The sequence below is a fragment of the Varanus komodoensis genome, unplaced genomic scaffold (genome assembly GCF_004798865.1).
Source record: "Varanus komodoensis strain SLA01 unplaced genomic scaffold, ASM479886v1 scaffold16, whole genome shotgun sequence".
Taxonomy (NCBI): domain Eukaryota; kingdom Metazoa; phylum Chordata; class Lepidosauria; order Squamata; family Varanidae; genus Varanus; species Varanus komodoensis.
The window spans coordinates 18,324,094-18,348,914 of NW_025335468.1; the positions used below are offsets into that span (position 1 = coordinate 18,324,094).

General features: G+C 42.2%; 1 protein-coding gene across 13 annotated transcripts in view; it reads right to left on the reverse strand.

Moving 5' to 3' along the window:
* Positions 1 to 1,998: 1,998 nt before the first annotated feature.
* PPFIBP2 (PPFIA binding protein 2) overlaps positions 1,999 to 24,821 on the reverse strand; it is a 129,342-nt gene continuing 106,519 nt past the window's right edge. For 7 of the 13 annotated variants that reach the window (XM_044425577.1, XM_044425584.1, XM_044425581.1 and 4 more), the window contains 15 exons: positions 24,281 to 24,341; positions 22,962 to 23,003; positions 22,000 to 22,153; positions 20,787 to 20,819; positions 19,549 to 19,687; positions 19,268 to 19,396; positions 17,959 to 18,109; positions 17,550 to 17,661; positions 15,247 to 15,335; positions 13,692 to 13,814; positions 13,067 to 13,192; positions 11,048 to 11,236; positions 9,038 to 9,217; positions 4,919 to 4,984; positions 1,999 to 4,319 (listed from right to left, as the gene is read on the reverse strand). In XM_044425577.1, coding sequence (XP_044281512.1) covers positions 4,248 to 4,319; positions 4,919 to 4,984; positions 9,038 to 9,217; positions 11,048 to 11,236; positions 13,067 to 13,192; positions 13,692 to 13,814; positions 15,247 to 15,335; positions 17,550 to 17,661; positions 17,959 to 18,109; positions 19,268 to 19,396; positions 19,549 to 19,687; positions 20,787 to 20,819; positions 22,000 to 22,153; positions 22,962 to 23,003; positions 24,281 to 24,341 — 1,666 coding nt within the window. In that variant the 3' untranslated portion in view covers positions 1,999 to 4,247. The remainder of the gene's footprint in view (positions 4,320 to 4,918; positions 4,985 to 9,037; positions 9,218 to 11,047; positions 11,237 to 13,066; positions 13,193 to 13,691; positions 13,815 to 15,246; positions 15,336 to 17,549; positions 17,662 to 17,958; positions 18,110 to 19,267; positions 19,397 to 19,548; positions 19,688 to 20,786; positions 20,820 to 21,999; positions 22,154 to 22,961; positions 23,004 to 24,280; positions 24,342 to 24,821) is intronic. The other 6 variants (XM_044425579.1, XM_044425580.1, XM_044425576.1 and 3 more) reach the window with 6 other exon arrangements.

Below are 24,821 nucleotides of genomic sequence, written 5' to 3' on the forward strand. Positions count from 1 at the left end.
GAGCTCTTGTGAATAGTCTTTTGTGTCAAAGTATGACATATTAATAGCGTATTTCCTATTGTTTGAGTAAATAAGGCTCTGTGGTTCCATCTGGTTCTCCTGTTGCATGTTACATTCATTACAAAAGAAGTTTCTACTTGGCACACCACACTAAGACTGCCGGCCTATGCACATTCACCCAAGGTAAATCCCACTGAACTCAATGGATATCCAAGCCTTAAAGTATTTCGGCTAAGGTTATTCCTCCCATGTTGTATGGTGCAGAACTTTGGGGCTTCGGGTATCCTATCATACAGGAGTTAGAGAAGGTTCAAAGCTGTATCTAAATAAAGTCTGGTCCTTACCTGTTGGGATGCTGTCATCTGTGTCCATGCCCAAGTGGGGTGGCCCACTGCCCAAGAATGTTTGGGCCTTAGATTTCCTTAACTGAATGTCAAACTTGCCATCTTGTCTGGTCTCTTTAGCCCATGACTGACCTTTAAACACTCAAATACAAGTTGCTTACCTGCTGGAAATTGTAATAGTAAGCTGATTTCCTTCCAGTCAATTTCTAAACCACAACCAAAGCTCCTGATGTATAAGAAAAGCTTCTTTGACTTAGAGATTTTCTAGGCTGTATTCATCTATTAAGACCAACCATCAGTAATCTAATTTAGAGGCAATCACTTGAACTCAGTGCAGAATTACCTTTAACTAACTAAGGTTTAACATAATGTCTTCAACCTCTTGAATGGCCATTATAAGAAATTATCTTTGAAACAGTGTTTGGTATGCTTTGTAAAACAGCATTAGTCCACTATATTACCCAGTGCCTTCTCTATAATGATCCTCGTGAAAAATGTTTGAGTTGAGTCAAGGAAGGGTTTGCTTACGTGGACGAGCTTCGTACACTCCCTATTATTAGACAAAAAGGATTAACTTACAATGTGTGCTGCTTTATTTCCACAGGCAGCCAGGAAATTGAGAGCCAAATTTGTGGCCTTGAAGGAAAACATGCCTTCATGTTTTGGTTTATGGTGAAACAAATATTTTTTTCTCCTTAATAAATATCCACTGTTTCTGATTCCATCCTTTAGCATTTCTGTGTAACAAATATTTAGTGGTAGCTGTTTCCCTGTATCAAATGTCCTCACATTATAGTAAGGAGAAGTGTGAGAATGCAAGGAGGATCAATCTATGGTAAATCAATTTGCTATGCAGCAAAAGATCCGTACATCCTGCTTGAATTTTGAGGTTTCTATAAACCAGCCTCCTCTGTGCCCACAATACCAATGCCTTTAGTTTGCTTAAAGTAGGAACCTCCTGTTCCCCACCATGGCCCTTTTAAATCCAGAAGCTTCATGCTCTCCTGCCCCAAAATACCCCCGCACTTTCCCAGGAGTTCAACTAAATCATCAGTGAAGCCCATCTCAGTGAACCAAGATATAGACAAGAGATTCTTGCAGGCAGAAGCTCTTTTCTGAATAAAGTGTTTGCATCTTTTTTGACAGTGTAGCAAAGATACCTGCTGCTAGCACAGTGCAGTGGAGCAGAATGGAAATCCATTTTAAACTTCCACAAAGCCCTGTAGCTGAGTGCACCTCCAAACGGATAGGGTGATTAAGTGGCCATCTAACTTGGGTACCTTTCTTCTATTCACACACTGACTTAATGCTGAGAACAGCATGATTGAAATTATTTTCTCTGAAGTGTACTATTCTAGAGATGCAAACGTCCCGTTTTGGCAAGCAACCTTAGTCTTTCTGGTGCTGTCTTGGTGCATGGCCAATGCAAGCCTCGTACATAGGATGTAGGATAAAAACACCCATAAGGCACTCTGCCCCATAAATACCATGTATAAATACTGCAGGTAGAGGTGCATCATTGAACCTGTCTGCTTTAACCCTCTAAAGGCCAGCAAGCACAACTGACATTAAATAACCCCACTATGACATACTCTAATTATAATCATTTGTGTAGAATACACTTAAGCAAGTTAGGACAATATTGAAGACAAGCTAGGAAATAAATACATATAATTGAGCCATATTTTTCATGCACATCTTAACTTATTCAGATTCAAAAGATTCATACTAAAGCAGGGAAACAATTCATGACAAACAATTGATGCTCACACTTGATTGTTGTGCTTGAAACCCTCTGTTCAACAGCAGTCCACTTTTTAGCTGACTGCCTACTTTCCCACCTGTGGTTCAGCTAAGACAATGTGGAAACATTGGGATGCATGCTTAGGTATTAAAAAATATGTACACCAGAGTTTGACATATTTCTGTAGGAAGAGTCTTCTGAATCTAGAAGTATAAAACAAGTGGAATATGTTCAAAAACTCCAATAGTCTGAAATTCACATCTTTTGGTAGAATGTTGAGCAGAGCTGCAGGAGATGTTCAGGAATTCCTCTTGGATAAGTATCCAGTGCCTATTACGTGACTTTCACCGGTTGGTTGGCAGCCTGGCCTTTATTCTCATAGCATGTTTCAATTAATGTCTTCTAGCTGAATGTTGCTCAGAGTCTTCAGGAAGAAAAGAGTCACGGTTGCATTATTATTAGAATGGGAACAGTGTGGAATGTCTCTTGTGAACAAAACGTCATGTTACCAGCAGATGGCACTCTTGTCTAATGATCTTTAGGGGTTCATAAAGCAATGATAAATGAGGCTTGGAGGTCGTTAGGACAAAACAGCCAGGATTGCCGAAAAAACAAACAAAAAAGTTCAAAGTTGCTGCTGTTTACCATTGAAATCACTTTTGGAGCAGGCCAGAGTTGAAAGGTTACTCTAGGAATTCTCACTGGAAAAAGGAAGCTAAAACAACTGTGTGCAATATACGAGTCATATCTGCAGAACACTAGCATTACAGAGAAGTGGAAGATACAATTTGTTAAACTAGGAAATTTCCATATTAGTAGATACTGTGGAAGTTAATCTAACTCCTCCTGATCCAGGTGTAAACTTAGGCATTTCACACCAAAAGAGAACTAGGGAGATTTTAGAGGACCAGAAGTCATGGCCTTTTCAAAATTAACTTTGGTACAGAAAGAGAAACTTCTGGAATATATTAGTAAGGCAAAGTTATGGCTTGTGGGATTTGAAGTTGTGAAAGCCTGCTTCTTGTGCCAAAGGTATCATCAGCATTTCAAGAGGTCAGTAAGTTGTACTGTTTTCTCTATCATAATGACATTTTCACGTGAGTTTTGTAACATACAGACCCCCATTCCTGCTAAATTCAATTGTGGTAGTTAGAGAACTCTTAATGAAATTTCTATATTATAATAGGCAGTGAAAATCAGAAGGAAAGACAGAAAATAAATCTGGGCCTGGTGGGATTCCACTTGGTCCCTTAATCTTAAACTCCCTAGACAACATCTGAAGAAAGTTTTGCTTCCAGCTGACCAAGATAAAACAACAACAACAACATACCTGGAAGCTTATTAACGATAATTTCCTTACAAATCAGGTCTCAACAATTGAACTGCAAGAAAGCTGTATGTGTCGTTCTAATGTATTTTAAGACAAACATTCATTATGTGTGCTGATGTGGCACACTTAAATCCTTGAGCAAAGCATGTTCTCCTTTAGCTCATACCTGGTACAGAAGGATTTAAATATCGAAGAAATAACTCCAGCATTATGGGGGTTTGGCTTTGTTGTGTAAATAAAAGTTAAGAATACTTACTACAGACCACAGTTCAGTTGACTGCAAGGTAGACTGAAGGAAGGAGATTGCCTAGACAGCAGGAATGAACTTTTCAAATATTGGCAATTTCTAGTGTCCAAAAGATGGCTCTTGTGCTAATTACTTGATTGAAGCTGCATTTGTAATACTAGAGGGTAGTTTCTTCCATATTGGTAGTTGCACTGGAACGTAAATGTTACACTCACCTCAGTTACACTAGCCATTCTGAGGCAGGGACACCTTAGAAATGGTTCCAGTGATTCACCATAAGCAAATCTTAAAGGTACAAAATATAAAAAATGGACCACTCACTAGCAGGCAGCTCATACTGTTTTAAAAATATATTTACACACCTTCAATTTCCCATTTCTAAAAAGGTTGCATAGGTTCTCTGAATGCGTGTTTTAAATACCTAGTCTGCAGGGTGTATCTCTTGTTCAAAGAGTCTTAAAACACTTAAAATATTATGTATTTCAGTGGCAAGGACACTGACAATTGTTTAAATATAGCACCCAGCCTGCACCAGTCATTTCTGCTAACAAAACTCTTATTGGCATTGGTCACATGGAGTCTTCATCTCCACTCGTCAAACGTTGGTGTTAAAAATCTGTCATCATTCAACATCTGATCTTGGCTTAACAAAGTCTGGAAATTAAAAAAAGAGCAAGGTAAGTAACATAAGCCAAAGATAAATGCAGTCAAGATACATTATCGCTGTAGAAGAAATTTACATTGGAATTATTTGAGAACATTATGTGCAAGATTTTCATATGCAAAATCCCTCTTACGTTAGCAGAAAAGGTAGGACTTAACACTCATTAAGTAATTTATACAGCTCGTGCATCTGTAGTGAGTCAAATTTATTCAGAGAAAGTCTAAGAATAAAGTTCATGCGTACTACAGACAATGGCATGGGACGCTTTGATGTCATCACATTTGTGAGAGGGCAAACTACACACAAGAGCATAGCAGCTGGTTCAGAGCTACCCTTCCATAACTTAAATGGCAGCGCACGAAGTGTTAAGAGGTGGGCCAGCCCATTAGCTTTACCCCCATCTTTTGCTGACCCCAATCTCGCTCTGGTTGGACATAACCAGCAGTGGAGTGGGGCTGGATGGGCTCTGGCATCGTGGTGGGGCTCTGCAGCTCAGGGAATGTTTTCGAAAGTCAAGGACCCGACAAATCGAGTGCACCATTAATAATGCAGCCTCATTTGCTTCTTTAAAGGCAGGCTCAGTACATACCGTGAGGTTGCTTATTCCTTGGGAGAGTTCCCCTATTTGCAATACTGTTCCTTCTGAATGCTCCATCTGTAAAATCATTTCAGCAACTAGATGAAATTTCAAACACAGCATGCATGCAACTGACAATATATTTTAAAGAAGACAGATGTGAGGCACTGCTAAGTGCAAAAACCAGAATCAGTTTTTATTATATTGCTCTCTTCTATATCATAGTTCCATGCTAGTATCTAGATGCAAAGGACTGGATCTGGATTTGCATGTATCAGGACTGCTGGAAGTAAACTGCTGTGTTATTTTCTTGCCATGTCAGCCCCCCCCTCCCCCCCGATTTCCACATTATGCTAAGCATAATGAGCCGGGGGGGGGGTGCGTGTTGCTGAATAACCCATGTTGGTGCCAACAGACATTCACTGTGGCTTGTTTCTGATTCACATCACCCATCTGCTCCCAGCACATATCCCAGGGGCCTATGCAGGAAAGTTCACCTCTCACAATCCTTTGCTTCCTCTGCATGTCTGCAGCTCTTCTACTATTGGTCTTGAGTGCTCTGTGCACATTTTCTCTTTCCTGGATCATGTTGGACATTTTTCCAACACCTTCCCTGCCTTTTGGCACATCAATTACCCCCCTATAACTTGGTTCTCAAATGATTGTAAACCCTAACATGGCCTTTCATGGTTTTCAGTTTTGCTTTGTACTTCATTTTTAGAGCTGATGTTTTCTCCTTCTGCCTGAGAAGTTGGTTTCACTCCTCCTTCTGCACACCCTGCCCGCTCCCTGAAAGCTGTAGAAGCAGATGGGGCATAAGAAGGGGATGTTAAGCAAGACCACTCTTGTACGAACCTCTGCTCTGAAAACCAGGGGAAAGAATTGCCATGCTGATACTCCTGTGCATCTAGGCTTACCCAGAGATCTATGCATCTGCAGACTAGTAAACCACCCAGTGCTTATGAGAATGGGGCGGTATATGACAACCAACATTAACCAAAAGAAACTAACTTCAGCCTCAGGACAGAAATGTGCCTGAATTTTCTATGTTATCCCGGTCTGCCTCAGTTGAGATCTGAGAGGCGTTGAGAGCCTCATCTTGCCATGTTTGTTTTGGAGAATATGGTGTGGGTATAAATACTGGGGTAAGAACTTGATGTTCCCCTCCTCTGGAGGATCCATCATGGGGTATAGTGAAAAGAGCATTTTACTGGGCACAGGTGAACCAACTGTGCTTGTTATAGCACCGGGAGCAACCTGTTGGCTCATCCCATCCTGCACACTGTATTAACATTTCTCATCTTCCACATGTTGGGGGGCTGCCCTTTTCAGAGGGGAGCCTTTTCTACTTAGCAGTTTGTATGCACTAGTTAGAGCCCTGGAAAATAAAATATAACTGAACAGGGCTAAGCCCACCCAGTGACATTTCATGCTGGGAGGCAACAGGGGCCGATGCCCTGGCCAATTCCCTTCTCCCCAGGCAATGCATTCTAGAAGAAAGAGGTCCCAGCACTCATGTGTGGGGCATTTAGTACTTCCAGGAGAAACACTCCAAATAAGTAGAAATGTTAGTTTCTGCAGGAGTTCTGCAGTGCTACCTTCTGCCAGAAACAAGCATTTTCCACCTGGTTCAGCTTGCCTTTGGGTGGTTTAATCTCCCTTGCATAAATGGTGGGCATTGCTTGTGCAATGCTATCAGCAGTGAACAAGAAAACTGGCAGAAGATGGAAACACCACTCGGCCAGCCCCCGATACTGGCCTTAGCACTGACTTTGAAAATGAGATTGTTCCTCCTCACGCTCTCCTGCAAATATTAAATTATTGGGCATGATCAGCAAGCCTGTGTTTGATTCCATGGCCTTTTCCTCTCTGCACATGCAGATGTCTGTCTGGCCTGAGTTTACTGCAAACACTAGAGATGCCACCCTCAAAACATGTAGAACCAACCCTCAAGGTCACCAAATTCTATTCAATAGGGGGGAAAAGCAACAGAAGAGCTTCATGCATTTAATGCGACAAGTTTTTTCTTTGTTCCCAAAGGCTCTGGGATGGTGCTGCTCTCTTTCCCTTTGCCTTTCCATGCACACACCTCCTTTCCCCACTCAAGTGCAAACAGGGGAGTTTCATCTGTACCCCAAGTTTGTGAAGCACCAATTTGTTTTTAAATTGCCACATGTAAAAACAAACACAAAACAACATGAACCAGTTCAGTAAACTTGCCAAGCAAAGTCTCAGGGTCACTCAACCAATTCAAGATGCATCTTTGTTTTAAGTGAAACTGCATAGCCTTCTCGAGAAATGCTGATGCCACAAACGGTTAAACACACCAGGCAGCTTGTCCCCAAAACTGATTTGACGAGTTTCCAAAGCCACATCCCTAGACAGCGACTGCACAGGAAGGACACCTAAGCGGCACACAGCCGTGGGTTCTAATGCAAGTTCTTCCTTTAAACCACTCAGCCAGAGAGCACCCAACCACTCCAATGAGTAAACCTGTTGGTTAGTTGCCGTAGTAAAAGCACCAGAAGTGCTCTACTGGATCACACCAAAGGTCTACCTAGTCCAGCACCACTGCTCTTGCCACAGGGGCCGATCAGGTGCCTCGAAGGGAGCCCACAAGCAGCACATGAGAAGAATGTTCTCCTCCCACTACTGGCCCCCAGGACCTGCTATTCAGAAGGGTGCTGCTTCTGATTCTGGCAGCAGTGTATTCCCAGTGGCCTTATCTTCCTCGGATTTGTCTCATCCCCTTTTAAAGCTGTCTAAGTTTGTGGCCATCACCACAACCTGAAGGAGCAAATTCCATAGTTTAACCATGCACAATTTGCTTCCCGCCCTGCCCATAATCTTCCCAGAAGTATCTGGTCGACCAGTGGAGGGGATTAGACCCAAGAATGGATTCTTGGTGAGATCCAGCATGGCGCCAGTTATGTTCTTGGACTGTTCAAAACGGGAGGGGCTGCAGGTGCGTGGCTGTAGCAAGATGGGGCAAAAGGGACGGGGTGAGCAGCTCTATGCTATGCGCAAGAGTCTAAATGTAAACTGCTTCAGGAGCAGGGTTTTTTAAAACTTATAAATAACAATGTTCCAAATGATTCCGACTGTTTGTGTCTTCGCCACCTGCTTTACAGCTGGCTAGGCCTGGGCCCAAATGCGTAATGATCAAATTGCTTGAGTTATAAAACAAAGCATACACAATAGATTGCATTTTGAATGAGGGAAACATGGAATGTGTTAGAAGTAATGAATCATGCACATGAAAAAATAACTATGCAATTAAGTCTTTTCCAATCTGCCACCTTTTTTCGGATTTGGTTTCAGACATGGAAACCTGAATCCACAGTGGTAGCAACACGCTCTTATGCCTTGCAGAAAGCTCACAAGCTCTAACTGCTCCATTTTTCAGGCATTAAAAAAATTACTTTACACATGCTTCCCTATCCAGTACTGTTGGGACAGCGATTTATAGAATCTTTTCATGCCATAATATTTTAAGCATCATTCCATGCGAAAAAGAATCATCACAGCATTAGAAGTGTAACTTTTATTGTTTTGCTGATAAAGTTGTATTTTTATTTTATTTTTCAGATGTATTGTTAGATTTATCACATATTATACATGTTCAATATGGTGCAGACACAGCACAGCTGAAATACCATGTTTTACTAAAAATATACAATCCAGTTGTACTGTGCAGAATAGACAAATCTTTACAACTGCTTACATTAGAAAGCTAATATAAAAAGTTAAAAAAGAACTCTGGGCGGTTCCTATGGAATATTTTAAAAAGGAAAAGGAAAAACAGCCCTGCAGCAGCAGCAGTACACAGAGCACCTTTGCTGGGTTGGGGGCTCAGGGTGCCGGGACTTCAGTGACAACCATTGTGTAAAGCTTTTTGTATTCCTGAAAAAGGGCCTGAAAAGATGAGCAGAATGACGTAAAGTTGCAAATGGGAAGTAATTCACCCATGACATGTTAAGTATACATTCTTCAGGCCTCATCCCGATACATTCGTTCAATCCATGCAGGTGCATTATGTGTTTGAGTTAAATTCTAACAAAAAGTTATTTTGCAAGATTTGGAATGCATGAAAAGCATGAGAGGTGAGTGACATCAGTCCGCCTGGCCCACCTGATCCAGTTTGTCTAACTCTTTGTCGGGGAGCACGTTATGCGCTTTGTATGTGCCGCAACTCTTCTGAGTGCCATTCGTTGTACTCGGACTTGTATCCATAGGACAAATGTAATCTGTTGATTCATCAAATTTCTTTTTTCGCAAGTTTCCAAAATGAGAAAATCCAAGTTTCTTTGGCTAGTGGGAAGGAAAGGGGAGGCAAAGGGGTGGGGGTGGGGGGAGAGAGAGCACAGTGTCACAGAAATGCAAAATGATGGGGGCAGTCAGAATACTGATATCAATAATGGTTCACACACAATGCAAATAGGTTTTTGAAACAATTAACTTGACTTAGTTTTCAACATTAATATGAATAGATTTTGCTATATTTCCATTGATTTCTCCAATATCCTGAAGGAAATTGAACAAATACATCAAAAGGGAAAGGGGATGGTTTTGTCTTTACTGGTAAACTTAGTCTGTCGAGAATGGTCCATTAAGACGGTGTAGGAAAGACTGAGACAGGACAGGGAAAACTCTCACAGGATGAAACTTGATGCATTGGAAACATGGTGCTGGAGGGGAGTTTTGCACATCTGTTAGGCTGACAGAAAGACAAATAAGAGGGTCCTAGAGCTAATCAAGTCGGAGCTTTTCCTAGAAGCAAAAATGACAAAACTAAGGCTGTCATACTTTGGACACATCATAGGAAGGCAAGAGTCTTGGAAGGAGATGTGCCCTGAAAAAAGACAGGAAGTTGGTGTGTTGACAGAGCCCTAGCACAATCGACTCAATCCCTGGTTTTCTTGGCCTTGAACTGCTAATGAAGCATGACGCTGGAGGACTGTTACCCACTTTTCAAAACAATAATGCCACAAGAAAGAAAGATGATGATGTCTACTGTTTATAGGACGCAAAATAACGTTTCTTATACTCAGCAGCAGTTTGAGTCTTTGCGTGTTTCTCCAAATCGAGCATTCTTAAACAGCCATTAACACAGGCCAGCAGCCACTGATGGAGGATTCTTTCCATGTCTAGAACCCTACTGCACTAAGGGAGACTCAGAAGTTTCTTACCCAATCCCCATTTTTTAAAAATAATAAAAAATAACTTTAAACTTTCTAAACAGCCCAGAAAGCTTCAGCTAGTGGGTGTTAGAGAAGTTAAATAAATGAATAAATTTGAAAATGTTGAATACAGGAAGAGCAATACTTATGGGGGTTGGGCAGAAGAAGGAAAGTATCACTCAAAGTGCACAACGCATAAAGGACCTTTGTTGTTGTTATTTAGCAAAGTCACGTCCGACCCATCGCTACCCCAAGGACAACATTCCTCCATGCTCTCATGTCCTCCACCATCCCCTGGAGTCCACTGAAGCTCACCCTGACCTTGGTCAACACTAAAACCAACCTCCATCAGTGAAATCCCATGGCAATCCTATGGAAATTCCTCGGAAATAAGCATTTCTATTTGCACTAGGGGTTAAGTGTATGTGGAATTACAATCTTAGTTGCAGAAGTTCTGCAAATGAAGTATTAAAAATATTTTTAAAAGGTGCTGAACCTGTGCCCAACATCCTGAAGAACTTAATACATGCATCACTGGACTGGATCTGGAATCTGTTTTTTGTAGACGGAAACTTCTAAGGAGGGAGGAATACCAATGGTGAATGGCAAAGGCATTCACTGATTTTCCCAGCCCTGTAATCCCCTAGAAGTAGGGTGGAATTTGTGAAGATTGCCTCACTCCCTCTTTCCACAAGCACTATTCCAAGCAGCACTTTGGTCAGGAACGCACCTAGGAAAGAAGAAACTGGATCCTACGCAATGCTTGTAGACTCACATGCATGCCCTTCAGTTTTATGCTATGGGTTCTGATACAGAAGTAGCTGAGGGTACAAAGATATTACAGAAGACAAAACAACAAACACCGCCCCCACACACACACAACACACACACTCTTTGGAAGGCTGGCTTTTAAACAGCAAATCCAGAACTCCACTATTTCTCTGATCGCTGTGCAGCCTACCCGGACTTTCGCAGTGGTAGTCAGTGCTGTGTAAGCTGTAGATTCCATCATTTCCCTCTTCTCTTGCTGTGCCTCTGGTCCAATGAGCACATTGAAGTTAGTGGTTAAGTGGCGTCTCAGCAGTGTCTTTTGAGGTGGAATGTTGAGAAGCATTGCGAGAGTGTCCCCATTAAAGCGAGGCTCGAGGATCTGCCAGAAACACAACCACAAGCACACACAGAGGCACATTTGCACAGCCTCCAAGGATTCGGGCAGGAAGGCTGCTTCGATTCCTGGGTGTTTGAATTGATCTGTTTAGAATCTAGACTGTCTTACAGCAAGCCTCACAGCCAGCCAGCAGCAATTCCTAATTTGTTAACCACTATAATCCATTTCCATCAGCTGTACAAGCTTAACAAAACATTTATGCCGCATTTCCATAGCACTCCTTGAGGCTCTTGCAACAAACATCTGTTTGGGGGTGAACCATGCACAAAGCCTGCAGTTCCAGATCCACAGGATTAGTAGGCACACAAAAAAATAAATGTCCATGTAATAGCATATTAATAAAAATGGCTTGGATCCTGAGTTGTCCTTCTGTACAAGTAAAGGGTTCCTTTTGAGAACAGAAGAATTTCCGATTCGGCACAGGCTCTGCCTAGCAGAAGGGGTGGGGGCCGAGTCCCTCTTCAGCCCCAATGCCCCCACATTTAGCTCTGTAAAGATGGACAGGGGCAACTGACCTTGCAAGCACAGCTCATGCAACGTCTTGAAAAAGCTAGCAAGAAAGTTGGGGGACCCTGCTGAATGGAGAGAGCTGTGACAAGGGGTGTATCAGGCATCTCCTGCACACGAGGCCTTCACTTCCTGGAAGGCCTATCTTGAATCCAACTCACTATTTTATAGTGATTCATCAGCATCTTTGGATCTTTGCAAATAAGCAATTTCAAACAAAGGTCACAGGGCTGTAGCCCATGGATCTTATAACAGAAACAAGGGGAAATATAGCCCAGGAGAAAAAAAGGAAGAAAAATCCAGAATAAAAGGAGATGACTATGAATAATAGCAGTTATATGTATTTAAAAAAATTCTATCCTGTCCTTTGCAAAGCCCCAGGACAGCTCACAACAAATACAGGCATATATGCACTGGCTTCATGGATATTGGCTCAGGATTTCAGTCCTCTCTGGAGTCACCAGGAAGGGATCTGGAGAAAGTGAGGAGACTGCTGCCTTTAACTACTTCCCCATTCACTGCAATGCGGGGGAGTGAGACTGGGTGTGCTCTTCTCTGCAGCTGCAGAATTACTCCTCTTGCGGAATAGTGCAGAATGCTGTGCAAGCCACAGCATATGCTTGAAAAGAAAGGCATGCAGATCAGGGCAGGCATGCATACCCATGTGCTGCTCTGGCCCTCAGACCCAGCTGTGAAAGTCACGTTGGATGAATTCTGACAGCACTGATTCACATGACAGAGGATTTCTAAGGGCCAGTTCACAAAACTAGCATGCTAGGGAAGGACAGTCACTTTTTTTTAGAACCAAAAACTAAGCGTCTAAAATATTATCCATCAGAACTGCTGTCAGGGGCATCATTATCTCAATAAATTATTAGACTTGCTCATGTTTACTTTATGCCAGTCTTCCGACATTGCAAAGGATGTTCCATATTGGAAGACGTTTTGTTCTCTCTGCATAAGTTGAGAGACTTGGTTGACACTTTATCAATTGGTGATTTGAAAGTAATTTCCACTCTTTCATTTCAGCTCTACTAATCCACTTATTAACTGTCAAAGACTGGGGAACTAGCTTGATACATGAGATCATTCATAAAACGTAAAGGCAAACATTGCCCAATTTATTCTTCACAAAACACTCACACTGATCAATGAACACATTTCCTATAATAACCAATATATTTTCTTTTCCCTGGGCCCATAAAAGTCAAGCATACAGTCCAAGTTTGAAAAATGCTTTGAAAAATCTTTTTTTTACTTAAAAAAGAAAGGAAAGGAAACAAAATTCAAGTTCTCGTTTCTTACAATGAGGCCTCCATGAACTCCGCTTCCTCGAAGGTTTGGTGCATATTCTGCCAGATCTACTGATCTGAGCCATTCCATCACCCTGTGATTAGACCACTGAACCACTTCAGAGGGTGAAATGTTATTCTGTGTTGGCGAAAAGATAGAAGTGCATTCACCATTAAGCCCATGGAGATTATTTTCCTAGTTACTGTTTCTGGATACTGCTATTAAAATAACTCCTCCTGTGTTATCAACCATTTCCCCCAAAGTTGTGATGGTGCTAACTTTAGTCAAATCTTGTTGTATACTTAACATAGTAAAGTGTGAAGGGATGCAGCCATTTTACTCCAGAAGAGAATTTAGTTCACTGCGTAGATCTTTTGATATGGTATGAATCCTGGATGCCAATGGGCATGAGTAAGTGAACCCCTCCCTCAATAATGCAGGAGATGGGCTCTTTCTATGTAGCCCACATATCACCAAAGAGGAACAGAAGAACTTAGAAGGCCAAGGAGGGAGTAGAGAGCATCCCCAGGAAGTAAAGGGCTCATCAGGCTGCCTGCATGTTCCTCCACACTTGCTTTCCATATGTGACAAACAAGCACTAGTTCTGGGAAGCTAATGGACAATATGGGGATTTCACCTCGTCTGCTGGCCTTCTGCGTAGGCAGTGAGGGTTGAAATTGTTCACATGCAGCACATGAATGGCACACTTAATACTGAGATGATGCAGCTGACTTGTGACTTTGAGGAAGAGGAGGTCATTCTGCAAAACAAGACAAAGGGTTCAAGGGATGTACAGGTTCAACAAACAATTTACTGCGTAGCACAGCTTAGAACTTGAGGTCTAGCCCACTAAGTACTAGAAGAGAACTGAAACCTGCAAACATTTTTTTTCCCTGGTGCAGGAGAGCTGAAAGGGCACTACTGGCTCAGATCGCCACTACGACTTTACAGTTGACAAAACCTACAGAGCACCTGCCAGTAAAGTGGGGGATGAGAGCACAGCTTCACAACTCTTGTCCCACAACCATAAAAGTAAAAGGCACGGGGAGAAGGGGCCTGGGAAGACTGTTCGTTTACATGAGGTGGTCCTGCCCAGCATGCAACTCAGGCCAGATGTCAGTTTAAGATGCTGCGGGCCTGGAGTTCTCCCCTGCCTCCAGACTTCAGTGCTCCCCACCTGTCCATACTGCAAGCAGCTTTGTCCATTTCCTGCTCTTTTCTGCCTCCTGTATTTGGATGCTGAAGATCAAACTACACCTTAATGCATAGCATGAAGCATAGTCTATTTATAAAAAAAATACTAAGTGCTAGTGGGTGTTTTTTATTGGCACATGTGGAAAGGGAGGTTTAGTGCCATTTTCTACTCCTGACAAAAATTGCTTCTCCTCACAGCCATCGGCTTTGCAAAAACATGCTTCCTTCTGCTGCACTGGATGTCATGGGTGCAGTGAACCCAAGTGTCTGTCAATCTTCCAGACAGGCTGCTCCCCTGCTAAGTTTCTCAAGGGTTAAAATAAATGTGGGCTACAAAGTACCAAGATGATCAACTGGAGAAAAGTTATTTTTGCAATGTTTGAAATGCAGGATAAAATCCAACCCAGATGCCTGTTAGACTCCAAACTCAGAGGATTGTGGGCATTCTATACACAAAGTGGGAGACTCAGTGGAAGTGAAAGCCACCTCTTCACTTATCCTGCCCTGCATCTCAGCTACATGGTTGATTTTGGCCTTAAAGCTGAAGCACTTCAAAGGAAGGGGTGGAAGGAAACTGGGGTGCTGTCAAGACAAATCGTGCCCTGGCAGTCCGGGTCTCTTCCCTTCCCTCTTCCGGAACACCTCTTTTATCCCTTTACTGAGATCTCACAGCCTCAGAGGAACAGCTGGTACAGCTCGTTCCATGCTTGTTGCAAGGGAGAGGATCCAGGAACCTTGGATCTGGGAAACAGAAAAATCCTTTGGCCCTCTAGACACTGTCTGCGGAGGCATAGAACTCCATCACTGATATAAAACCAAAGTAGGAATCAACATTTTAACTTCAATTATTTCATAAACATCCAAGGTGAGAATGGAAAAGACAGAGGATTTTCAGTGGGAGAGCCGTTTAGCTACTCCTCCATCACCCTCAAGCAAAAGCAAAGGTTTTTTCTATAGGTGATGTTTGAAAGGTAGGAGCGTAGGTCGAGCCAGCTTACCACAGTTAGATATTGCAGCATCCTGCCATCAACTCTGGATTCATGAAACTGGTCTTTGTACTGAGGTAAGCCAATGTCATCCAGCCACCCTGCAGAACACACGTGCAGTTTGCAATGTAAAAATCTGCTCCCAGGGTTATGCCTTGGAGAATAAAACAGTAGTTTCTGCTTCTCATTCAGTGCTATCTCTCTGCCGCCACATGGCCCTACCTGTTCCAATTCATCATTGTCAAATTTCACTGTCAAAATAGCCAGCTGATGAGGAAGAGTCTTTATACTTCACAGAGGTTGGAAACCCGCATCACACTTCCAGTATCAATACAAAATGGCTGAAGTCCAATTCATCAAGAGATTCCATTCTATTTCCTCTTGTTTAATAAAAACAAAGAGGTTCAAAATCACCCTACTCATGCAATTTTCACCACCGTCCCAGTGCTGCTTGTGCGATCACCTAACAAAGCATTGTGAATGGCAACTGCCAAGGTAATCATCACCAGGTGTCATGGCAATGTGCCCTGAGAGGAAGCTGTGCAAGATGGGTTGTCGTGGTACCACCCATATTGTGCCTAACAGGGCTCACCCTGAGCTGGACCCCTCCCCCTCTTCTGGGGAATATGCCGCCATGTTGCCTACAGAGGAGCCAACCTGGGGGAGGTGCACTTGGCTTACACGACATGGCAGCTCACCATGGCAGTCAACCCGTGGTGGGTCAGTGTGCTGAGTGAACCCAATCACAGGACATGTTTGCATAACGCCACAATGGGTGGCTTGTTGTGCAAACACACCACGGTGTGCTCTACAGATGGTCAGACTCACAGCAGGTTCTATGCCCACTCCTTCCCCCTCAGTTCTCCTCGGGTATCCCAGGGGACCCTGCTCCTCCCTGCCATGACCGCAAGCCTTTTCCTTGGCTCTCCGCAGCCTGGCAGCCTGCAAAACCCTGCCTCATATGGGGCAGGGAGTTTTGACAACTAGCTAGCTGTCAACATGCTGTTCCCCCTGAAATGGGGTGAGATGTACTTTTGTACTTTCCCCCCAAACATTTAGAGTCTTGAAGAAAAGTGCAAAGGCTCAGTACCCGGAGGTTAGAGAGGGCAAAACTAAAAAAGATGAAGATTTTAATACAAAGGGGGAGTGGTGTATATCCACCACTACTTTTTGGTGGGCAAAGAACCCTCAAGCGTTTACTTCCCCTTGACAACTTGCTTTTTGGCAGTTGCCAAGAGAAAACAAACAGAGTTGCGGGGACTAAGTAAGTTGGCCAACAAATAACAATCCCTCCAGTGTGTTGCTTGGGCACTTTAAAGTTGCTGATAGTGACTGTCAAAATGGAGGCTTTGAAAAAGGGTTGCCATAGATATCTATCTCTGAAAACTAAGATTAAGGGAGCAAAAACACCAATGTACATGAAAAGGACTTGAAATTGCAGGCCCAATGACAGTCACCCCAAAGTATGGGGAGCTGGCACTGGCCTAGATGAGCTTGGCAAGATCCGCAAGGAATTTTTGCTACTCCTGCTAAGCAGCTCACTGGCTAGTTCCACAGTGGGGTCAATGGCTTGGGTGTGACATGAAAACTCATTGTGGGTCTAACAACCTCTATTAGGGTAGTATAGAAACACAGAAACAGAGCGAGTCAGAAAGGGCCTCCTGGGCCATCTAGTCTGATCCGCGGCTCCAGCCAGCTCCACTCACGACATGCCCACCACGTGCATGTCCAGCCTATCCTTGAACACCCTCACCGATGGGGCTTCAACTGCCTCCCGAGGAAGCCCCTTCCATATCCATAAGTTGCCCATGAAGAAGCCTGTGGAAAACAGTCTAGGTGTGCATGCTACAACCATCACCCACAATGGGTTGTCCTGCTCTGCGAACTCAGCCATTGTTTCTGGTTTTTGCATTTCAATCCCTCTGAAAATGCAGTTAATATTTTTCTCCACCTCCATCATGTGTATTTAAATCTGCCAAGTTGATGTTAGCACTTCATGCATCTGATGAAGTTGACAGTGTCTGGGAAATCTTACATTAGCATACACTCGTTAGTCTTTAAGGCATCAAAGACACCTGTTTTTATTGCTAAACCTGTGGCTACTCTTCAAAGTCTATTGACCAAATAGAAATAAAGCTCCAGCTTTGAACCTTGTAATGATCTCATGGTAAACTGGACTTTTCTAAAGACAAATTCAAGTTGAGTATTTCCTTTCCCTGAAAATAAAACAAAATCAGACTTCTACAAAATGTAAAATGGGCAAGAAAGCTCACGAAAAACCATTTAATTTAACTTTTACCATTTCAAATACTTACGAGTCACCCAGATATGATCTAACTGTGCAGACTTATCATCTTGTTTCGCATTTATAGCTTTAACTGCTAAAACCAATTTCTTCCTGTGCAAAGGCTGCTTTATTCCTAATTCCTGGAAAAGACAGTAATAATGATAATTAAAACAATGCCTGTCAGCCTGGCACTTGTTAATGGACAGAACACATTTATTCAAAGTTAAGCCCTCCCAAAGAGAATGTGCTGCTTAAAATAGCTACTGTATTTGATACTGGGACCACTTGTTCTGTCCCCTTCAATTTCCCAGCATAATCTCTATAGCTGGCCAAAAAAACCAAAACAAAACCAAAAACCCCTACAAATTAACTATTTTGAAGTGATTGCTCTTAATTCCCCTCAATAAATATCACTCCTTACATTCCAGAACTCTTACCTTTTCCATATCCTGTGGTGTTGCTGTTAAAAGTGTGTGGCCAGATGTTATCCACTGTCGTGCAAAAATGACATACTGACCAAGACCAAAATCCTCCAGCCAGTTACAAACTCGTTCAGTGCTCCACTGGGCAAACGGGGCATTATGATCACTAAGAATCAGAACAGAGTGTCAGAGTAGAATATGATGGTGATGTCTCTCAAAGCTTTGCAGACCACAGTGGTCAGCCTCACTTCTGCATGACCCACTTTCTATTACTATTATCACCAGGGATGGGTGGAGAAGCTCTGAGGCCTTCAGCCAGCTATACTTGTCAGAAGGCAAAGGAGACCCAGAGGTTGTGGCCAGAAACTCCAGTGCAAGAACTGGACTCAATTTCACCTATATCCCTTGCCTCACAGCATTGGACCAAGACAACACTGGACCATCGAGCCCCAGAAGCAGGGGTTGGTGGAAAAGAGCACCCTCCTCTTCCTCCTGAGGCGATGGGCTGGGCTCCTTCACAGCTTGCTTGGGCACAGAGATGACTGACCCTTGGGCCCAGGGTCTTATACACAAAGGGTCTACAAAGCATGTTTGCCTGTCAGATCTGTATTTATTCACAATGAGAGTGAAATATTGAATAGCTATATGCAACATACGTCTTTGAGCACTGTTAGAGTTGGATTATTAATCACTGAAAGGAAAGCAAGCACTGGCAAAGTCCATTCAAAAATTCCTCTGTGGGTCTCCTTCTACTAGCATGACCAAGAAATGGAAGTCTAATAAGGACATACAGTTGAAGTGGCGGTTGGGGAAGTGTCCCGAAGTGGTGAAGTTTACAACACAGCAGTGACAAGGCCACATTGCTACACACATTATTCTTGTTCTAAATGCATGGAATTTGTCAGCTCCTGGAGGTGACAATGCTATGCAAATAGAGACACGTTCATTTTCTCCTTAGTAACTTGCTACGGGACAAATTAATGGGATGCAGCACAGAGAGAAGAGGTGGCAAAATCGAATCCTGCCTTGAACATGGCTATCAAGTGTCCTTGCGACAGATAAGTCTCACCAGACAACAGGCTATGTGATAATAGGAAATTAAAGCTGATCAAAAGCCCCAAGTAGCTCAAACTATCCCATGCAACTGCAGATAGGCTATTACTAGTACTTTACTAATGATAGAAAGAGGAAACGCTGCACAGCTGCAACCTAGATAGCAGAGTTCACTGGACAACAGTTACTAAACCATCACAGGGCATTGTACTGTACAACATCTAATAATGACACAGCAACATTTAATAATGCCACAGCACTTGACATTTACTTCTTTTGCCCCTTGGTATCCTTTGACCGAGACAGCCTAGGTCCAGCTGTAGCTCGGAGGCCGCCTCTTCGAAATTCAGCCAAGCCCAGATCATCTCCAGGGAAATTCCCGGACTGAGTCCTGCGTATTCTTTTTGGAGAGATTAAAAATAAAAAGCCATCAGGTATTAAAATGCAAGATACAGTTTTTACATAAACATGTAAGAACCTTTAAACATCAGAAATTTAATAATGTCCAATGTGTAAAAAAGCAAGCGTTGAAAGCTCCGAAAAATCCCTTACTTTCCCCATATTTTCTTGATGCCTTTTGGACTTCTTTTACTTTCTGGAGATAATGGAGACTGTGCACCCGATTCAGTTCCAGACGACAAGGGTGAAAGGTCCTCTGAAGGAACGGCACTGTCCATATTGCCAGAGTCTCCTGCAATTTAGAAATGCCACTGAGGTTATCTAGAAAGCCCTGGTTCTGTAAAATAAAAAAGCAAAGCAAATACATCGCCTCCCAAAATAACCCTGATGTATGTTAGACCACACAAGTTTAAGCAAGTCACAATTTACTGGACAATGTTCTTGAAATAAGTTTCTATGTATCATTTGCAATTTATACGCTGTACAAATTCTATTAACTGTCCAAACATCTTTTGGGCAAATTTACCAGAAACTGTGGACTTGTGTCATGAATACAGAAAGATTGTCAAAACTGTCTATTGTGTTGGAGCTCTAAGACTCCATGACAGTCACTGTACAAAATTTTTTAGCAAAACCTATTTCTTTGGAACTGTTTTCTTTTTTGCATAATTGAATGACAAAAGTGAGGAACGATTTGCTTTCTTCTTCTCAATATAAAAGTTTTGCCTGTGTATATATTAGATGGAGGTCTCAGTTACACCACATCAATGCCAGCTGGACTCTGTATTTTCCATAGACTAGTTCAGTGTTCAAAATCTGATGCTGTTCACCTATATTTCACCTTATGAGCGATCCTGTGCACTTTGTTTCAGCATGCTAATACTGGAGCCTCTGAACTATGCAAAGCTCAGCTGGTCTCTTGCCAGCAGGGCAGAAAAAAGTGCGGAAGCCTTTAAAAAATATCCTCCCCCACCGGTTTGTTTGAGTTTTGGTTTAAATGATTCACCATGCTGCAGAAGTGGTTGGGGTTTGGGAGAACTGCAGAGTCATAGCCCTAACCCCACAAGAGACCTCTTCCTTCCCCACTCCTCTCCCCTAGGATGGAGATTCAACTTTGGGGAGGAAGTCACTGTAAACTTTCTTCTGTCTTCCCCCATCCTGAGGGGGAAATCTGCTCTATCTTGTTGTCCCTGGGCCAGCCTGCCAAGGATCATAGGATTGCAATCTTACTCTACTAGGGGGAAAAAGCCCCTGGCTTTTTCTTTCATAATAAAAAATCAAGCTTTAAGTTGTCCACTCTCTGGGATTTGCATTTTCAATTAAGAAATACAGGGGAAAAATTCAAAATTCATGCTAGCATAAAAGCTGCACATTGACTAGGCATACGGTACCTAATATTGGTGCACTGACACTCCTGATGCGATCTTCAATCATTCCAAGAACCAGAAAGCCATATGAAGAAGCAAAGACGATGGAAAATTCAAGCAAAACAAAGTTACAGAAAAGCAAAGAAACACCCAAAGGCAGGAACTAAAGAATTGACAGGAAGCAAAGTAAGGAAGCAGATGAAACTAAATATTCAGGGGCATGCTAAACCCTCAAAGAGCAAGTGTTCTACACTGAAAGCAGTAAATTCTAGAAAGGTTTCACAATGCATTATATAATTTCTATAAAACCTCCTTTCATATGAAACAGTCAAACACTAGCCTGTAAAAAGAAAAAAAATACTGTTGCATTTCTCTCTTCAGTGGAAACAAATCCCAGTAAAATATTCTGTGTGTGTGTGTGTGTGTCTGGATGAATGTGTTTTAAACCTATCGTGTTGATTCTTGAGGCTTAGCTATCAGCTTTATTTATAAAGCGAGGTCAGAGAGTTCTGCTTTTCCCAGGAGAGTCTAGGCATTTTGAAAGCTCTGTTTATTATTTCTAGAGGTCTGTGCCTTCAAGTGGGTCTCTCAAAGCTGCAATAAAACAGCAGATATATGCTACCTCCCTGGGTATTTAGCCTACTTCTTCTAGGAATCACAACACTGAACTTGGCGGCCTGTTCATGGGTGGCAGCAAAATTTGCACCATTCAGGATAACTAGCAATTGCATCCCCCAGATTGTGTTCAGGAACACAAAAAGGCATTGGGTTACAACTACGTATGACAGTGGAGCATCGAAATTAAAACACAGTGAAGCAATAACTTCCCAGAGGGATGTGAAAAGTGTATTATCTAAAGTTGCGCTGGCATTTAGTGGAGTTTTGTTCCAAGGGAATTTGAGAACTGGGCCCCTTTTGCAGAGCTTTCTCAAGCATGGCACCCACTGACTCACTCTGACAGTGAGTCATGCGCACAGGACATTACAGCCATGGAATTTTAGCTCTTCCTGCAATTGTCAGGTTCTAGTTTTTGCAGGGGCTTTATAGAAAATCCCATATACCCAGCTAATTGTCCTGAAGTCCAGGGGATCAGAAAATTCACTTACAAAGCCATGCAGGTGACACTATGTAGGATTCCCCCTTTAATCCACTGATTAACCAACCACAACCTAAATTGTGTATCACACCTAGGCATGCTTTATTTACACAGTTAATTTGTTCTCCTTGAAGTACATACTCAGGCTTTGTATGCCGTTGTCCTCACTGCCATTAACACGACACATATGCGGAGAAGCAGGTGTATTGTATATCCCATTATCACCATTGTGTGTTGGCCGAAGAAGCTTCCCAGGCAAGGTTTGGTACTTACTGCTTTTCACAAAGGACTTATTCTGTCGTAAACAAATAAGTAAATGAACAAACAAATAAATGTTCAACTTGATAATATTTCTAAACTTCACTGCATTCATTTTGGTAAGAAGCATTTGCAAGCTTTATCTTCTCAAATATATTGATGTCTGAACAAAAGGCAAGTTCCCCACAGTGGCATTAGGCTTCCTCATTATACGCCCCAATTTATGTCTGAAGATATTCAGGGAACTGAGCCACTTTGCTCAAGCATTCAGATCGATAGCGGTAATTGTGGCTGCTTGGTATGATTAAGCAGGGACAATGAAAGTGATTTAAGAAGGCAAGATGCAGCCTTGTTCTGAAAGAAGGGATTGGAGGTATGAGTGAGCAGGATTTGACAAATGCAAAAATCAGAATGATCATGTGTCAGAACCGTTTTTGCATGCCACAAACAGCATGTGGGCTAGCTGTTCTATATTGGTTTATCCTTCCATGCCTCTTTTGGAATCACTATTGATATCATTAAATACCATAAATATCACCAACTCTCTCATTCTACAGAGTGGGAAATGCAGGAATGAAGTCTTGATAATCATGCTAGTAGTTTGACAAGCCTTCATCCAGTTTCCCCTTTTCTATGAATCATCACTCTATTTCTTTCAAGTCTAAACATAAGTTATTATCTCCATTACAAAGAGCTAAAACTGAAGTCTTAACTAGTTTGCTCAAACCACCAGCATGTGAATCACACACAGACATACATTCATGAGAAAACAAAGAGAACAAAAATAACCGCACCATAAAAATAATGATTTTCAGAATGGAAATGTTAAAATGGAATTAATATACCTCTTGTGCTATATCACGTTCTACTGGTTTCCCATCTACATGCTATGAAGTTGCAGGAAGGACAATTTCATAGTGTGAGGGAGAGAAAGTAACAAACAAAATGTTAGTGTAAACATAAAGTGATTTTTTTTAGTCTGATCTCTAGTGATGCTCTGCATGAGCAATAGCAGGTTTATTTTCTCCTCTAGCCACAGTGACAATATTCACCAATATTCAGGTGAGCCTCTCATTCATTCAGTGTATACATTTAAGTCAAAAACATATTCTACTGAAGTGCACTGAATTTTTGGCAGTGACTTTTACTGACAATGTATTGGATCCAGCCAAACGCCTTCAAGTTCTGGGACATAAAACTGCCATTCAACCCTTTCTCTGCAGAGGACCCCTTGCAAATTGTTACAAGTTTCTGCAGTGCGCACAGTCTCCAAGCGCAGGACTGACAAGGCTACTGGCCATACAGGAATGAGCACCTCCCTGTGCACGACAGGGAAGGGTCAGTAACAACAGGCAAGCGGCCATTAAGGGACACTTAACCACCTTTATAGATTATCTCACAAAGATGGAATCCAAGGGTTATAAAATGTAAATAAAATATTTTCACTTAGCCATATGTAAATGGTTCATGTCAGTAACTATGCTGACAGCATCTTTGCACCATAATTTTGGTCTAGGGCTGCCAACTGGCTCAAGAGTATAAGCTTCATACATTTGAGAAAACCTTCACCTTTTCTGCTTGGGAGCTACCCGTTCTTCAAATTCATGTGTTTGCATGAATTCGAATATGCTAAGCTAGCCTAACATTCAACAGCTGCAGCACTATATAATTCTCAGAGTGACACTTAAAGTACAAGCAAATGTGCTGTGCTTCTCCATCCACAAAATACACAGAGTAAGGAGAAAATAGACCTTTGAATTGGAGAAAAACTAGAGAAGTTAGTCCTTGGTTCATCTTCCACACACAATACTACAAAACAGACCAAAATGAAAAAGCCCACAGAAAACATGCTGGAGAAACAGTGGAACAGTGGAAGACATTGTGAGGTTAACCACATGCCCTCTGAATACTATATTGCACCATTATATCTCTTCCAAATTGAATTAATATGTACAATCTGCTAAGCCATTAAGATCCTGACTTGCATTACACTGATATGCTGGTCAGAATACATACAGCTGAGTTTCCCTTAGTTGTAAGTGGTGTAGCAGAATATAGACTGGGGTGGCCTGTAATGCACATCTTTAATTTATTTGATCTAAATTCAAGCAAAAAAATGAAATGTGCAATATGTATTTATTATTGAAAAGTGACTTGAGCCAACCTTTTCCAGGGATTCGGTTTGCAAGTCTTCTAGACTACTTGAGATTTTTTTCTGTGGTACCCTTAGAAGGATAAAGGCAGTAATTAATATAAGCACACATGCCCAAGACACACGCACACACAAGAAGAAGCTAGAAAACTGAACCAACTGGTATTTCAGATACCTTCTCTTACCACAGCTTGTAGCATTAAGATCCTGCTTGTACATGGGAGGGCCACAGGTGAAGTGCCCACCCGTATAAGCATCTCATATATACACAATCAATTAAAAGCACCTACCATGTGCAATTTGTTAGTCTGGCTTGCTAAACACGCTGGTGGTCAGTAGACTGGGTGACAGCACAGCTGGTGTAGTTAAAATGTTACATGCAAATTGGCTAGTTAACATGGTGTTTTTAAATGCAATGGTATGTGTGAGAATGTTTACACTAGTAAAGATATTTCCTGTGACCTACATCATATGTACTTCAGGCCTGAGAGGCATAAGAATGCTGGTTTTCTACTGGATATGAGATAATCTTTTTCTTACCTCCCAAATGGCT